This window comes from Nicotiana tomentosiformis, chromosome 2 (assembly GCF_000390325.3).
Source record: "Nicotiana tomentosiformis chromosome 2, ASM39032v3, whole genome shotgun sequence".
NCBI lineage: Eukaryota > Viridiplantae > Streptophyta > Magnoliopsida > Solanales > Solanaceae > Nicotiana > Nicotiana tomentosiformis.
In genome coordinates, this window is record NC_090813.1 from 121,453,324 (window position 1) to 121,469,306 (window position 15,983).

A 15,983-nucleotide genomic window follows, 5' to 3' on the forward strand; every position below is an offset into this window, starting at 1 on the left:
TGAGAAGTTTTGGATGTTTGTGCTATCCTACAGTTCCTAAACCTCACAGAGACAAGTTTGAGCCAAGAACTACCCCTCATATTTTTGTTGGTTACCCCTTTAACACAAAAAGATACAAGGTCTTGAATTTAGCCACCAAAAAGATACATATCTCCAGAGATGTCACTTTCAATGAATATATTTTCCCTTTTGCTATGCATGATAGCACCACTTCCTTCCCATCAGTCCTCAATTCCATTCCCTTTATTGACCATTTAGAAGTTGAGCCAAAACAACACACTAGTCAGCACAAGTCAAGTGTCACACAGCCTACAGGACCCTTGGAATCTTCTCCAGCTACTACTTCACATGACCAGCTCCCTACACATAGTAGCTCCCCACCAACGGACTCATATTTCCACACACAAAACAACTCTACTCCCAATAGTCCTACACTACCTATACCACCAATGGACCAGTATTTTCACACACATAATGATTCTGTTCCTAACAGTCCTGTACCACTTACATCACATGTTGGCCCTAGAAAATCACTTAGAGAACCTAAGACACCAGTACATTTGAAGGACTACATTCATTCTATTCCTAATCTCAAACCAATAGACAATGCACCCACATGCCATGCTAACTCTTTCTCACTCAATGCATTATTCTCAAATCACAATTCTATATCTACTGAGGCATTAACCCATGACAGTCAAGCTCTTGTGAGAAACATTTGTCATGATAGGGAGCCAATTTCACATAAGGAAGCTGTCATCAATCCTGCCTGCCAGGAAGCAATGACTCAAGAATTTGATGCTTTGCACAACAATCACACATGGGATCTAGTATCTTTGCCTCCTGGAAAGAAAGCTATAGGGTGTAAGTGGGTATATAAGATCAAGCACAAGGCAAATGGAAGTGTTGAAAGGTTTAAAGCAAGGCTAGTTGTGAAGGGATACACACAAGAAACTGGAATTGATTACACATAGACATTCTCCATGTGGTAAAAATGACCACAGTGAGAGCTTTGATTGCAACTGCAGTAAAGAAGGGATGGTTCCTCCGTGGTGATCTTCATGAGGAAGTGTATATGGAGGTCCCACCAGGACTAGAGGTCACTAAGGAAGGACTGGTTTGCAAGTTAAACAAGTCCTTATATGGCCTCAAACAGGCAAGCAGGCCGTGGTATGCCAAGCTGAGTGAGGCATTGTTCTCCAGAGGTTATACACATTCTATGCTTGACTATTTATTATTCCATAAGAAAGAAGGCACTAATGCAGTTTATGTAGATGATATAGTTGTGACAGGGACTGATGTAGTAGAATTAGAAAGACTGAAGAGTTTTCTTCATGACAGTTTCAGAATCAAGGACCTTGGCAAATTGCATTATTTCCTGGGAATGGAAGTACTGTATAAGGCAGATGGTGTAGTAATATCACAAAGAAAATTTACATTAGACTTATTAAAGGAATATGATTGCTTATCTCAGAGTGACTTCTCTTCTCCCTTAGATCCTACTGTCAAGTTGAAGGCCAAGGAAGGCATTCCATTACAAGATCCTACTTACTATAGAAAGCTGGTAGGAAAACTCAATTTCCTAACCAATACCAGATTAGACATTGCCTATGGAGTTCAACACCTGAGTCAGTTTATACAAGACACCAGAGAACCTCATCTTAAGGCACCCTTTCACTTGCTCAGATATCTGAGAACTGATCCAACATTGGGGATTTTCTTTTTCAAAGATGAAGACTATACTATAAGAGCCTATTGTGACTCTGATTGGGCATCATGTCCAGATTCTAGAAAATCTGTCAGTGGTTATATTGTCTTACTAGGTCACAGTCCTGTTAGCTGGAAATCCAAAAAGCAAGAAACTGTCTCACTATCATCTGCAGAGGCAGAGTACATGTCATTGAGGAATATTGTAGGAGAACTGGTTTGGCTGAGCAGGTTATTTGAAGAGTTAACTGTTCCATTCCTTCATCCTATTGACGTCTACTGTGACAGCCAATCTGCATTTCATATAGCCAGGAATTCAGTTTTTCATGAACGAACTAAACACATCGAAGTTGATTGTCACTTTGGGTGGGATAAACTTCAGGAAAGTCTCATTTCCTTGCACCATATCACCACCAGTGCTCAACTAGCAGACATACTGACCAAGGCCTTAACAGGCATCAAACATTCTGCTATATTGCACAAGTTGTATGTGCTTCACTCACTTCCAACTTGAGTGAGGGGGGATGTTAAGATGCAAAAATTATTAATTATTAGATGTTAGTGTGTTAAGTGAGTTAGTTGTCAGCTGACAGTTACTTATACCAGCTGGAGGTTAGTTAGTGGTTGTTATTTTCTTGTTAAAACTTCTTGTATATAAGTCCTCATTTTACAAAATAAAATTTGAGATTCTTGCTTCAATATTTCTCTTCTTCCTCTCAATATCATTTGCTTCTGAGTTTCGAGAACATTCTATGGAATCTCCATTGAAGCGGTTCAAGCTCATTCACAGCAGTATAATCGAAATTGTTATTCTTTAAAAGATAGGGTCATTAAATAAGTAATAATTTCTGAGATCTCAATGTTTTGGAGGCCTAAAATAAAGGTTTTTTGGCTTAGACCTTAAGCCGGCTTTCCCTCACAATGACAATTCCTCATTTCTTTGCTCTTAACGGATGAAAGTTCACGAAGTTTTTTTCAAAAATAAAGTGCACAACCTTGCAAGATAATTAATTTCATTTTTGTCATATAAAACGTTGGTTCGTGATTATATAAGTCTTGCATTTCCAAAATTGAACATAAAAACGGAGTTCGTTGCTAGACATAATTACTCAAGCCTTGGAGGACTTAGTTTAGCCGGCAAGGTTGTGATTTGCATGTATTGGAATTGGAGGACTAAACTCATTAACTTCATAGAATCTAAGGGTAAATGTATTAAATATTGTAATAGATGGACTAAAACTAGAGTTAACCTAAAGCACAAGGACAAAAAGTGAGAGAAAAAAACGAATCCAGAGAAAAACAATTAGGGGTGTTATGTCCACGCCAGAAACTATTTAGTTGGTAGCCGAAAAACTCATGTTAGGCCCAGAAAGAAGCCTAAACAGTGTCATCATCGTCATCATCCCCCAAAAATAGCCGTTAGGCCCAGAAAGAAGCCCATGTTACATTCGAGATACTTGACCGTTAATGCCAAAAACCTGCATCCATTTTCTCTTAAGCAACAGTTCATTTCATCCAAGAAACAGGGAATCACAATACAGAATGGTGAATGAAGAGGTGAAGAAAAGCCCCAGTAACGCAAAAGCCGAAGATGGAGAAAAACGTGAGGCGTTGTTGTTCAGCCCAAGATTCAGATCAGTGGCTGCAATGACGGGTTGGGACGAAGAGGCGCTTTTGATGGCTACTCTTATTGTCGAAGACACTCCTGAATCCCAACGTAAACAAAACAAACTTCCTGATTTGCAGCGTTTTGTGACTCCGCCTTCTAATTCCAGAAGGTAATTACACTGTTAAATTGAACATTGTCTCGGCAATTTTTATTTGGGTGATTGGAAATGCTTAATATTTTCTGACATTTCCAGGAAACGAAGGGCTCAGAAGAAGAGCCCTGCTTCCGTACGTGTTGTTGTTCTTGATCTTGACGATGATGATGATGATGACGACGCTGCAAAACAAGGTTTTTCTTTTTTATCATTTCTCAAATGTGAATTGTTTAGTAGTAAATACTAATTACTATGCTTCAATTCCGAATTAGTTGGAGTCATTTGTATGAATTCTTAATATTCACTTTGTTCAATTAGGAACTGTTTCATTTGGGTTCTTCAATACTATAGTTTCATCTATATTTTCTACTGACACATAAAAATAACAAATTAAAAAGACTTCTGCCAAACACCATAGTTAGTGTAAGTGTACCAACATAAGGATTGAGCAACTTTAATCTCAACATGTTACAACTAGAAAAAAAAAATCATTTCAATGTTTAGCCGAAACTGAGTAAAGGAAGCCAGAGCCAAATCCTCTGAGTAAACCTTAATTTCAACATGTTACAAGTAGTAAAATAGTTTTCATTTCAATGTTGAGTAGAAACTGAGAAGAAGAAGACAGAACCAAAATCCACAGGAGAAGGAGATAAGAAAGAGGCTGAAGCATCAAAAGAACAAAGCTCTTCTGCTTCAGCCAATCTCTGCATGGATCAACTTCGTGCAGAGCTTTCTTGCGCTGTAAGTGTCAAGGAGTCCATTCTTGAATGTTGATGTGCATTTTCTTTAGTCCAAAATCCACAGGAATGCTTATTGCCTTTTATAAAATTTCAAGTTTGAGTTATTTTATTTGTATTTGCAGATTTGTTTGGAGATTTGTTATGAACCTAGTACCACTCCTTGTGGACACAGGTACGTACAATCTAATTGACATCCACATTAACTAAGATTCATACAACAATACTTAGTAGAAATTTTCAGTAATAGGTTCTAACTTATTTGGTCCAATTATGTCTACAGTTTCTGTAGGAAGTGTTTGCGATCTGCTACTGACAAATGCGGGAAGAAATGCCCCAAGTGCAGACAGCTTATCAGGTACTACTACTATTTATTAGCATTCGCGAAACACTTCTACTACGCTGGAGGGGAGATCTTATTGAGGAAGAAAAGAATGATTAGACTTCCTGTCGATTTTTGTGAATTGCCACATCTAAAAGATTACGTGTTTTTAGAGAGATGGCACTCTAATTTTTTTATCTTAGGTTTGCGAAATTTCAAGACTTCCAGAATTGATATGATCACCCTGACTTGATTTTGCAGCAATGGGAGGTATTGCACTGTAAACACAGTCCTTTGGAATACGATTTAACTACTATTTCCTAAAGAAGTAGAAGCAAGAAAAACAGCTGGAGCTTTAAATAGTAGAGAAGCTCAGCATCAAAGTCCAGCAAGAATTGCTAATCATTCTAATATTTCAAGAAGTAGAATAGATAGGGTCCTAGCATTACATAGTCCAGAATCTGGCTCTCGAGATCCACAAAGAAGGAATTCTCACATTATGAGAAGACATAGTGTCAGGACATCTGGGACATCAAACGGAGGTGGAGAGATTAGCCTAAGGGCAAGGAGAGAGTTACCACCAAGCCAATATCAGGATGCTGCATTAGCATTGCGATTGCAGAGAGAGGAGTTCACGAGGAACTTAAGGACAAGGCGTTCTGATGAGCAGTATAGGAATTCTCTTGCTCTGGCCAGATCGAATTTGAGGGCCATGGCATCAAGAGCCATTAACAACATTCGTATTAGAGACCGAAGAACATAAACTTAGATTTCCTAATGTGAAGCCACTAAAGCAATAGTGAAAACTAACCAAACTTGTAGAATGATGTATTCTTGATAGTTCAAACAAAGTATTGGACCTCCTTGCCTGCTTGAATTCTTATGCATATTTTTTTATTGATAAACTCCGAGTGAGCAAGTCCAAGCTATAAATGTGTCTGCAGAAGACACGGCTGAAAACGGAGACCAACAATTTCATAAAGCACTGAGTTAATCATCCCTACTGGAAAGTCATTGTGGCCACTTAATCATTTCGCATCAACAACACAGCATTTGAAGCAGCATATCTGTTTCTCTTTTCTGTCTATGCTTTATAGTTCTTGACAATTGTTCCGAAAGAAGCCATGATTAATCCCTGTTGTCCGATGCTTGCATCTCCCTGATTAGATTTTATATGTGAAGCACTTATTATTGCTTGAACTTATTGAATTACTTACCTTTAAGTTATATCAAATTTCAAATAATACTGTATAAAGTTGTACTTTACCTCTTTATATTATACTATACAAAATACAAACTGATAATTCATAAAATCATAAAATGTTTTTAGAAAAAATAAACGATGTTGGTCAAATGTTGTAGGTGTTAAATAAGAAAAAAAAAATGTACTAAAAAGTAAAGAAGCTTAAAGGGTGGTAGAAATGATACCAGGTAGCCACTCTAAAGTGTTGCTATTTAGGAATTAGCCAAAATATTCTGAATTTTAGTTTTTTAGTTCAATTTTTTGAGACACAAATGTTCTGAATTATCCTGAAATTAAAATTTTTAGTTTAAATTTTCAGGACAAAATAAGGACCGGCTAATTCCTAATATCAGCCTTAAAAATGGCTGTTTGTGCACTTTCCCTAAGCAGCACAAACAACCATTTTCACTGCTAGAACCAAGCAGCACAGTCAAGTGCTAGATCTGAAGGCCCGGATCCAATACACAGCCCATATTCACTCACGGAGCTACTTTTCAGCTATAAACCAGTAAAAATAGCACGGGCTAGCCAGTTTTCGGACTGATAATTGAAAAATAGCCAGCGTTTGCAAAGTTATTGAAAAATAACCACTATTTTGCTGCAACACGGAAAGTTCCAGCATAATATACTGGAGATTGGAGCACCTGCGTATGAACTTTCAACATATTATGTTGGACCGGTATATTATGCTAGAACTCCAATATATTATGATGGAAGTTCACATGTAAAAAGTTCGAACTCCAGTATATTATGCTGAAATATTTTCTGGATTTTGAACAGTGTTTTCATTCAGATTATATAAAAAGTAGCTAAATTTCAATTACTTTTGGAACTGTGACTGTTTTTCAATTAACACTTATAAATCTCGCTATTTTTTAATTTAACCCACCAAACCACTATATCGGGTACCCGGCCCAATTCATACCGAACGTACATAGTCCGCCCATGAGCCGACTCCCTGTATACGAGGAGAAGCAAAAAGATGTATGTTGTACAAACGACTTTTCGAAGCATACAAACTGCTGCAAACTGTCCACGCCTCACCAAATTTGCTCTTCACGCTCCTAAGTTTGTACGTTTCTTTCTTATAGATTTTCTCCTTTCATCCTTTTCTTTTTCTAGTATTGAAATGAAATGAACTCAAATAGAAAAATAGATTTTAGAAAAGAATTACATAGAACTGATTCGAATTAATTTGTTATTGAGGTGCAGTTGATTGATGACTTTCTCTTTCTCTTTTTGCTTTTATTCTAATGTTGGGTCAATAATGTGTGTTTCTCCTTTCAAATAAGATCAATAAAGTTTTTCTTTCTGTGGATTTTCTGAGATTACTGATGTCTTTCTTGGATTCAACAACTCAGTATGTGATCTGGGGAGGGCATACCTTAGCAACTCACTCTTGTCTGAAAAGGATTTTTGAGTACCCCGAAAAAGAATTTCTTGAATCCATCAACTTTAAGCTTTGCGTATGGTGTAGGAGGCTTCAAGTCCTTTCCTTTCCCCCAATTTCATTCTGATGGAGTTAAGTTGTAATTGTCTAATTACAAGAGTAGTTTTCTTTCAAAGGTGAATACGGTTGATAATGTATTTAGTATCAGTTTGAGAGCTGATTCTGCATCCTAAAAGACCAATGAATTGGCTTACTGTCTAGAACTACATCATCTCAGCGTTTATCAGCTCCTAGCAAAACAATCAAATAGATATCTTTAACCCCTTAAGAAGAAATTACTCATACAAGTGTGCTTAATGAAAGTTTAATATTTTTTAATCAAAGAATTCTGGGGCATGATTTTAGTTTGAAGTTTGTGTTAAACTTATTACTTGGTTAATTAAAGCTTATTAACATGCTTTAACTTCCACTGCAAAAGAATTTGCCCAAGAAAATGGTTACTGTGTTATTCGAAAGATAGCAGTATTAATTTCTATAAATCTGCTTTCTGTCAATATAGTATATCTGTGAGTGGATAGGATTATGGAAAGTATTAGATGTGTGCAATTGCAGCAGTATCCATGGAAATTATATTAAAATAGAACGTTGATGATACTTCTTCTCGAGAAAGTTACTTTCACTTTATTTTTTTTCCATTGGATTATTAGCCAACTCCTCGTGGTGATTATGTTCGTATGAGGAGGAGTTTAGAGTAATTTGAGCAGTAAATATGGACATTGGAAAAATAATGTTAGGCTTTGGATTTTGAATTGAAAAGGAAGTTTGTTTAACTCCCTTATGATTCAAACTTTAGGATAAATTTTGGTATTGTTTACTAATGTACCCCATGCTAAAATTACTGTTTCATTTTTTTTAACTTAGTAAGTCACTTACTATGCACGCTTATTAGCATTATATGCTTAGGTGTGAGGCATATGAACCCATCATTGTGTATTTTACTCTTGAATTGGAAGTATACATCAGTTGCAAGTGCGTTTTTTGGATTCAAATTGATACCTATGGCAATTCACTGAACTTAATGAAGCATTTCACAGGCAATGTAGCTGTTTTGCTATTGAAAGAATAAAATGATATTCAAGAGCTTGGAACACCAATTTTCGTTATCAAAAAATAAAGAAGGATGAAATGATATTCACGATTCACCATATTACATGGACCTACGATGTCAGTTTAAAATACACAATGTTATTACTCTTGAAAAGTGATGGTTCCACCTATTTAACACTCCAATGCTGGTATGCTGCTCTTTTGAGAAGTTCTCCAGAATAAGTGAATCTACTAGTAATATTTAGTCTCTAATGGTAGGTAAATTATTCATATTCACTTCAAATTTTAAGTTTCTGGAACCTTGTTTACTGTGTGTTTCTGATATTATAGAACTTGGGCTGACTTGTTGTCTGGTGAATATTCTCCAGGTAGAGGTGGAGTTTGACAATGGTAGTCATTACAATTTGTCAGCAGAGTATTTGAGAATATATAGCCCAGCCGTTGATAGTAAGATCAGATCAGTTGGTGGTGAGAAGGTAACTAGATGTAAATTTCTTTCTTTTTTGTTAGTTAAACGAGATGAACATTTAGTTTTTACCATGCCTAGATGATTTATAAGTACTTCTGCTGTTCCACATTAGAGAGTTCATCATCCTGGTTTTTTTTACTGGACCATTCTTATAAGTTACAACAGTGCTCAATGAAGCTATGCGAGCTACTATTCAGTTACCAAGCATAAATTTCTTTGATGTAGCTTTATTTAGTATTTAAGAAGTCTTATTATACTCAAATTTCTCCTCTTTTATGTGCTTGTGGATCAGGTCATATCTGGGAGGCGACATGTGGGAATCATGTCTGCTGAACCTATTGGAAATTATGGGATGAGGTAATAATAGCACATAACTGTCTTCAGTATGGAGTCTCATTTGCTATTTTTTGTCATATCTTCCATGTGGTTCAATATAGGTTATTGTTTGATGACTTGCATAAGACTGGCATCTTCACGTGGGACTACCTCTACCATCTTGGGAGCGACAAGTTCACGCTCATGAGAAATTACATCAAAACTCTAAAGAAACATGGACTGAGCCGGGATCCTCCCAGAAGAAAGTGATTTTTGAATCAACCCATGAATATACTAATATTATACATCGATGATGGTTAGAAGACAATAGAATTGCACTACTTATGGTTAGAGGACAATCTTCTCACGCACTCAAAGTGGTAGGACAATGACCACCCTCTTTAAGTAGGCTGTGGTAAGGCATGGCAATGACTAGTTCTTCATATCTGTCATTTGTGCAGTCAAGTTTGTGGCATATTTTAAGCAATGAAATTCTGGTATTTCAAAAGAAACTACATTACAAAAAGCTGAATTGCATTGCAGTTTGAAAAAAGGATCAATGGACTTGAAAAAATTAATGACATTCATGGTTTCTTAATCTTTCCCTGTAGAACCGCCAAAATGTTCATTCCATTGCATGAGGTTGTGCAACTTTTTGATCTTTGGTTTGTTTACTATTACTGTAACTGTTGCAATTAGGCAATAAAGGACTGAAAAAGAAGCGGGGTTACAAGGGAAAGAGAAGTAGAGAACTATTTCACAGTATGATTAATGAGATCTCAATGGGCAGATGAGGCAACTCTGAACTGCTGACACAACACGGAAATCTTAGATCTCTGTAAGATGTCAAATTTGAGAACGAATTTGGTTATTGGTACTCTCATTTGTTACCTCTGTTTTACTTCTTGTTCACAAATGCTCTGAGAAGCCTCAGCAATTTTAACAACCAATATTTTCTTAATTCAAAGCGAAGTAATACAGCAGGAGCTTGACATATGGTTTCTTGCTTTTTGTTTTCTTTTTCCTTTTCGTGAACACAACATATGATTGATACTATTTGTAATGAATGATGCCGAATAAAGCACAAAATTAGAATGTTGTTAGCAACAACAACCACCACCAAGTAGATTCCCACAGGTGGGGTTACGGGAGGGTAAGATGTACGTAGCCTTACCCTTACCCTAGGAGGACAGAGATGTTGTTTCTGATATACCCTCAGCTAAAGAAAATATGAAAGAAGCATTGACAGCAAGTAGTAACAATACACGATATTAAGAAAATCGAAGCCAAGATAGCAATAGAGCGGTAGATAGTAATAGCAATCTAAGGATAAAACGATATCATACTAACACTAATGCTATCGAGTTAAGGAAGACAAAGGGAAACGTTCGATAACCTATTAAGTATTAACCTTCTATCCCAAAACTATAATGTTGTTAGCATGTGATAGAATAGCATTTGAACTGTAGCAATTGATAATTATGGCCTTTGCTTGGGTCCAGCTCATTGATATGGCTCTTTCACTCTTGGTAAAATTCAAATGGTATCCTAAGGCCAAAGCTAAGCTGCTAACTCCAGTTTTTCACTTGAAAGGATGACATTGTAACAGCTGGTGGTTCAGCCCTGTTGCAAGTGACATGAAAATTCTCTTGCCTAATTTCTCAAATAATATTGTTATGTAAAGAAGCATGTTTTGGGAAACAAAAAATAAACACTAATGAGAAACACAAAACACACCAAAAAATCTACCTAAACCGTAAAAACATGCAAATCAAAACTATTTTCTTGCCCAGACGTCACATGAAGTTTTGTTACTCCTTCGCTTAGTACTATATTTGGATTATTTGCAAATGATCCAAAATATATATTCGTTAACATTCAGAGAAGCAAATTGTGGGACAACATTAATCGGAAAATCATCTGCCACTTGCAATTTCTCAAAACAGTCGAAACTTTGAAGTATGATCAAGTTCAAAAGTTGGGCCCTACCTCTTCAGCTGAAATCAAGCTTTCTGACTTGGTCAAGCAAGCAGAACAAGAACTTTTTCTATTTTCATCGACTTTTTCTTTCCCTACCCTACCAGCTAGCAGGGGTCCCTACCTTTAAACAACGTTTCTCTTTTACACTTTTTTCCATTTGAATTTCAAATTTAAATGCTCAGATCCATACAGAGAGTAAAGTGAGAGAGAAATTACATGCCAATAAATTTTTTTATGCAGTACAATAATCCTAGTAAATTTTTCTGGTAACATTATAGTACTGTTCCAGGTTCCTCAGTTTGTTTTCTTGCTTTGTCCTGTAATGGGAGATTCAGCTTGTCTTATGCATGCCTTCTCTTACGCTTCTGCCATACCCAATGAAGCTAAACAGGTACTTTACTCTCTTTCAATACTTAAAACACACACACACACACTGCGCAAGTGCTTCTACATATACCATATTTTCTTGCTTTCTTCATAGCTTTCCTTTTTCTTTCCTTCCTTCCTTCCTTGCTCTTGAGCCGAGGTCTATCGAATACAGCCTCTCTACCCTTCATAGGTAGGAGTAAGGTCTGCGTACACAATTACCCTCCCCAGATATCACTTGCGGGACACCACTAGGTTGTTGTTGTTGTTGTTCATAGCTTTCCTTTGAAAGGTTATTGTTTTTTTTCCTCTTCTTGTAAATACAGGGGAACCGCATGCATGCTCCAGGGGAGTCCATTTCTTTCGGGAGATTTACGAATGAATCATTGGCATGGGAGAAATGGTCGACGTTCTCTCACAAACGCTACGTGGAGGAAGCAGAGAGGTATGCACAACCAGGTTCTGTTGCCCAAAAGAAAGCTTTCTTTGAAGCTCATTACAAGAGAATTGCTGCCCAAAAGGCTGCTGCTGCTTTGCTTGAACAATCCAATATTACTCCCTCCTCTAACAGTACCAAAAAAGACCCCGATGTAGAAATCACACAAAATACTCTAACAGCAGCAAATGCTGCCCCAGTGAAGGGTCCTTTAACTACTGTTGCTCCAGAGAAAGAACTAACGAATGGTATTGTGCGTGAGAATAAAGAAACAATTTCAGGATCAGAGCTTAGTCAAATGTCTCATACGGACAAACCTTTGCTCAAGGTGAAGGTAAATATGAACTACACAGCTCTATGTATGGGTTTTCTATTCTTGGTAGTAAGTTGTTGAATTGTTATAACCATGTGGTATCCGGTGCCTACTGGCCCAACTAGTCCAAATTTGCACTGTGTAGCTCCCATTAAAGGGTGGGTTATTCCAATCACACCCGTTCGATTAAGGGTGGAGGATCCTACTCGTCCCACCACACCCCTTAGTGGTATTATTGTTATTACTTATACTAAATTTATACTATGTGTCAACACTCAACGCTTTTGTAGTTTGGTTATAACTTGTCCGTGTGAGATGTCGAGAGCCTCTAGTTTTAGAGAAATTAATTACTACTTAGAACTTACTTGCATGAAATGGCTTCTAATAGGGAGGAAAGGATATAGAGTATTCATCTAGCCGACTCCAACTAAGTTGAGATTCTGAGACTTAGTTGATTAATTGATGGATTGGTTAAGTCATTGATTGATCTAAAATATACTCCTACTAGAAGTATATGGAAACTGATTTTCATCAATGATTCAGCAGAGTTCCAGCTCTAAGCAAGACGATGATGATGTTACATGTGTTACGAGCAAGAAAAGATCAGCTTTTTCTTCATTCAAATCATCCGTTCACTCAATAAAAACGAAATTCCCATCTTCACCAGCTAGGCATAACATTACATGTCATGTCAATAAAGAAAACAATTTCACTCCAATCACCAAGAATCAAACATCAGTCTTGGCGAATGAAAAGAGATCAAGCTCAAATTCCTTAAGCAAATTGATGAATTACACCCCTGCCAAAGAGCCAGATAAGGTGCCTCCTCCCCCTCCTACCACCCTCAAGAAGGAAATTTCAAAGGTCGCTCCCAATGCCGTTAAGAAGTGTGCAACTCCTCTCAAGACTACTGTGGTACTCACTTTTCTCTGCTTATTTATCACTCATTTACTAAAAGCTAATCCTGAATTTTTTACACTAACAGTTGTCTGCTTATTTAGTCTAACACTATAGTTTAACCTCTGATAGCAAGTAACTTACTATATTTTTCTGGTTAATAATTAATGCTTGTTAAAGAGATTTACCCTGTAATTATTATAAATGATCTACACCATCGATGGATAGAACTTAAACTCGTAATAATTTTGTTGGACTTTTGTTCGTTTAAAACCTGCAGGCAACTTCAGATGGTGCAACCAAACGTCCCATGACAACCCCGTCTTCTGAAAATAGAAGGTATATAATTATCATATTAAGACAGTATGAGCTTTCTGACTGCGAAATTACTGCATGAATTTCACTTCAGCAACAACCACTAACTTGGTTCTTTTGTCTTCCCACTGCCTTACAGCATGACAACACCAATTCATCCGACAGTTTCAGGAAGTCAAACAGCCAGTCCTAAATGGAATATTTTGTCAGCTGTGTAAGTATATCTTTGAAATAATGGCCTTAGATTTAACTTTTTACGGGCAGTAGATGACTACATGTATATTATGACAGCAAAATATTGGTAGAAGGGCGTTGAGTTAACATGTAAAACTGCCAATACGACATTCCAGTAATCGTCAATGCACTTTACCATTATACGATTCCTTTCATTTATAAATTCAAGTGGATGAAAGCTAATATAGGTTGGCATTAGAATTATTCTATCGAAAAAGTTGTAATTCATAAAGAAAGATAAATAATTTGATATTCTTTCTACTAGATTTTTAGGTTGAGGGGAGTCTTGGAGCAACGAAAAAGTTGTCTCCCAATGACCTTTAGGTTCGAGCCATGGAAGCAGTCACTAATGCTTGCATTAAGGTAGGCTGTCTATATCATACCCCTTGGGGTGCGGCCTTCCCCGGACCTAAGTGAACGCGGGATGCCTTGTACACCGTGCTTTCCTTTTAGAATTTTAGGTTGAAGAGCAGTTGATTCTACTAAAACATAGTTCTATATTCAGACAGCCGACAGCCATAGTCTTGTTAATAAGTGAGTGGAGATTGAAACTACATAGTAAAGTGATTCTTTATGGCGCACAAAATCTATATGCCAAATAAGAAATGGTGCATAAATCCATCATATACCAGGTGTGTGGAAAAAGCTGCGCATGAATCCAAGTTGAATTATGGAGATTATATGATTTTGTCAGTTTGTTGTGCCACTGAATCTCTCTCACCTTAGTATTTTTATTCAGTTGTCCCAAGTCTTTCACAGCTTGCCGTAACAAATTACAATCACCTAGTTTATCCACTCCTTTTCTCCTGAGGACAGAAGAAAGAGCTGCAAGAAGGAAACAGGTAAGGCCTTTTTTTTTTTTTACATGTTTTGGCATCTTCAGATCAGGACTATCTCCTTGCCTTTCTAAGTCCAATCCCATCTTACGCCTGTAATTTTACTTCAGAAGCTTGAGGAGAAATTCAATGCAAAGGAGGTACAGAAAGTTCAGCTACAAACAACAATCAAGGTTCTTCCTGAGCTTCCTTATTGGCTTGTGCAATTTTTCTTTCTTTATTGGCTTCCCAACCACTTAACTCTTTAATGTGCCTTGGCATGACTTCTTCAGTTGCAAAGCAAATTAACTTGGCATGAATGAATGCCCTTTTGCTTGCAGGAGAAAGCTGAAATGGAGATTAGGAAACTTCGACAAAGCTTTTGTTTCAGAGCTCGTCCCCTGCCCAAGTTTTACAAGGAAAGAGAAACAGCAAAAAATTACACAAAAAAGGTAATACCATAATCGTTTGTATTTCCAATTCAGATATTCCTAAAAAACCAATTTCCCCCCATTGTCAAAACATGTCATGATACATGGTCATGATGAATTTAACTAGATCAACCAATTGTTTTCTTTTTATTTCTAATAGTCTAAAGTACTCTAACAATGAACTGATCATCATAATCAACATTTTTCTCCACAAGTACCTTCTGAATTCATATTTAGTATAGTTCTGGTTTTATCCATGCTCTTCCCTCTGGGACAGTGGTTCATATGGTTTATTTGGTGCAGACTCCAGTAAAATGTTCTCAGTCACCGAAACCTGGAACAAAGCCCAGTAACAGCACAATGGTATCGCAGCCACCTTCTACATATTCGACCAAGAAGCGATCTTACAAGAAATCAGGAAAGAAGAATAGCTCAAAACCTATAAATTCTCAAACCTTGCCAACGGTAGTGTCTCATGATCAGAATGCATCCCCAAATATTCAACATCAATTTGGAGTCTCCCCCAATTGAATGTTCAGAGATGTATGATGTATATCATCACATAATCATATAGAAGAAAATCGTGTATCTTGTGTTAAAGCTATCTATATGCAAGGGATCCCCGTTATTTGTTTTATGAAGAGTTGAATCCTGGTGTTTAGGCTAAGTTTTCCGGTGTGACCATTGTTCCATATAGTATCTGCCTTTTCACAACATAAAGTAAAATTCTACAAAGTTACAGGGTGAAGTTCAAACCAGATCAATTTAAGTATCAGAGAGAAATGCATGCCTAAAATATCAAACTTATGCTGCAGTAACTGGTCTTTCAAATTTTATTTTTTTTCTTACACAATTTTGAATTATTTCTGTAAGCATGAACTGATGCAACGAGCTCATATTTTTCCAATCTAGTGCCTAATCCATGTACCACCCTGGGAATCAAATCAGATGATGAGTATAGTCGATTGTCTGATAGCAACTCTCTGAAGGTGCAGTGCAGCACATGACAAGAAAGAATACAGGCAAAGGCCTTTGCAATTTGAAATGAAAAGGCTGCAGTGTGTTTCTCAACCGAACTGCTTCATCTTATGCTACATAACACAAAGACGTTTATATATAACTACAACGTAGTTCTGCTTTATT

The 15,983-nt window shown here is 36.9% G+C and overlaps 3 protein-coding genes across 6 annotated transcripts; all 3 read left to right on the forward strand.

The window, feature by feature from the left end:
* Window positions 1-3,049: 3,049 nt before the first annotated feature.
* Window positions 3,050-5,668, forward strand: LOC104116223 (uncharacterized). The gene is made up of 6 exons (XM_070196039.1): window positions 3,050-3,485; window positions 3,570-3,664; window positions 4,075-4,211; window positions 4,333-4,382; window positions 4,491-4,565; window positions 4,791-5,668. Exons 1-6 carry the CDS (start codon window positions 3,175-3,177, stop codon window positions 4,837-4,839), a joined length of 717 nt encoding a protein of 238 aa, XP_070052140.1. The 5' UTR covers window positions 3,050-3,174; the 3' UTR covers window positions 4,840-5,668.
* On the forward strand, window positions 5,029-9,323 carry LOC104116220 (uncharacterized). Its single transcript, XM_070194034.1, has 4 exons — window positions 5,029-5,269; window positions 8,600-8,745; window positions 9,031-9,095; window positions 9,176-9,323. The coding sequence occupies exons 1-4, from the start codon at window positions 5,029-5,031 to the stop codon at window positions 9,321-9,323; spliced, it is 600 nt and encodes a 199-aa protein (XP_070050135.1).
* On the forward strand, window positions 8,693-15,507 carry LOC104116221 (protein WVD2-like 7). 4 transcript variants are annotated; one of them, XM_070196041.1, is made up of 11 exons: window positions 8,693-8,745; window positions 9,031-9,095; window positions 11,323-11,424; window positions 11,726-12,169; window positions 12,692-13,063; window positions 13,326-13,384; window positions 13,500-13,574; window positions 14,334-14,436; window positions 14,541-14,603; window positions 14,751-14,861; window positions 15,144-15,507. In XM_070196041.1, exons 3-11 carry the CDS (start codon window positions 11,356-11,358, stop codon window positions 15,369-15,371), a joined length of 1,524 nt encoding a protein of 507 aa, XP_070052142.1. In that variant the 5' UTR covers window positions 8,693-8,745; window positions 9,031-9,095; window positions 11,323-11,355; the 3' UTR covers window positions 15,372-15,507. The 4 variants fall into 4 exon arrangements, with proteins under 4 accessions (XP_070052142.1, XP_070052141.1, XP_009625333.1 ...); XM_070196040.1 differs by lacking the exons at window positions 8,693-8,745; window positions 9,031-9,095 and adding exons at window positions 9,319-9,468; window positions 9,753-9,891; XM_009627038.4 differs by lacking the exons at window positions 8,693-8,745; window positions 9,031-9,095 and adding exons at window positions 9,319-9,468; window positions 9,753-9,891 and having other exon boundaries at window positions 12,695-13,063.
* Window positions 15,508-15,983: the final 476 nt, after the last annotated feature.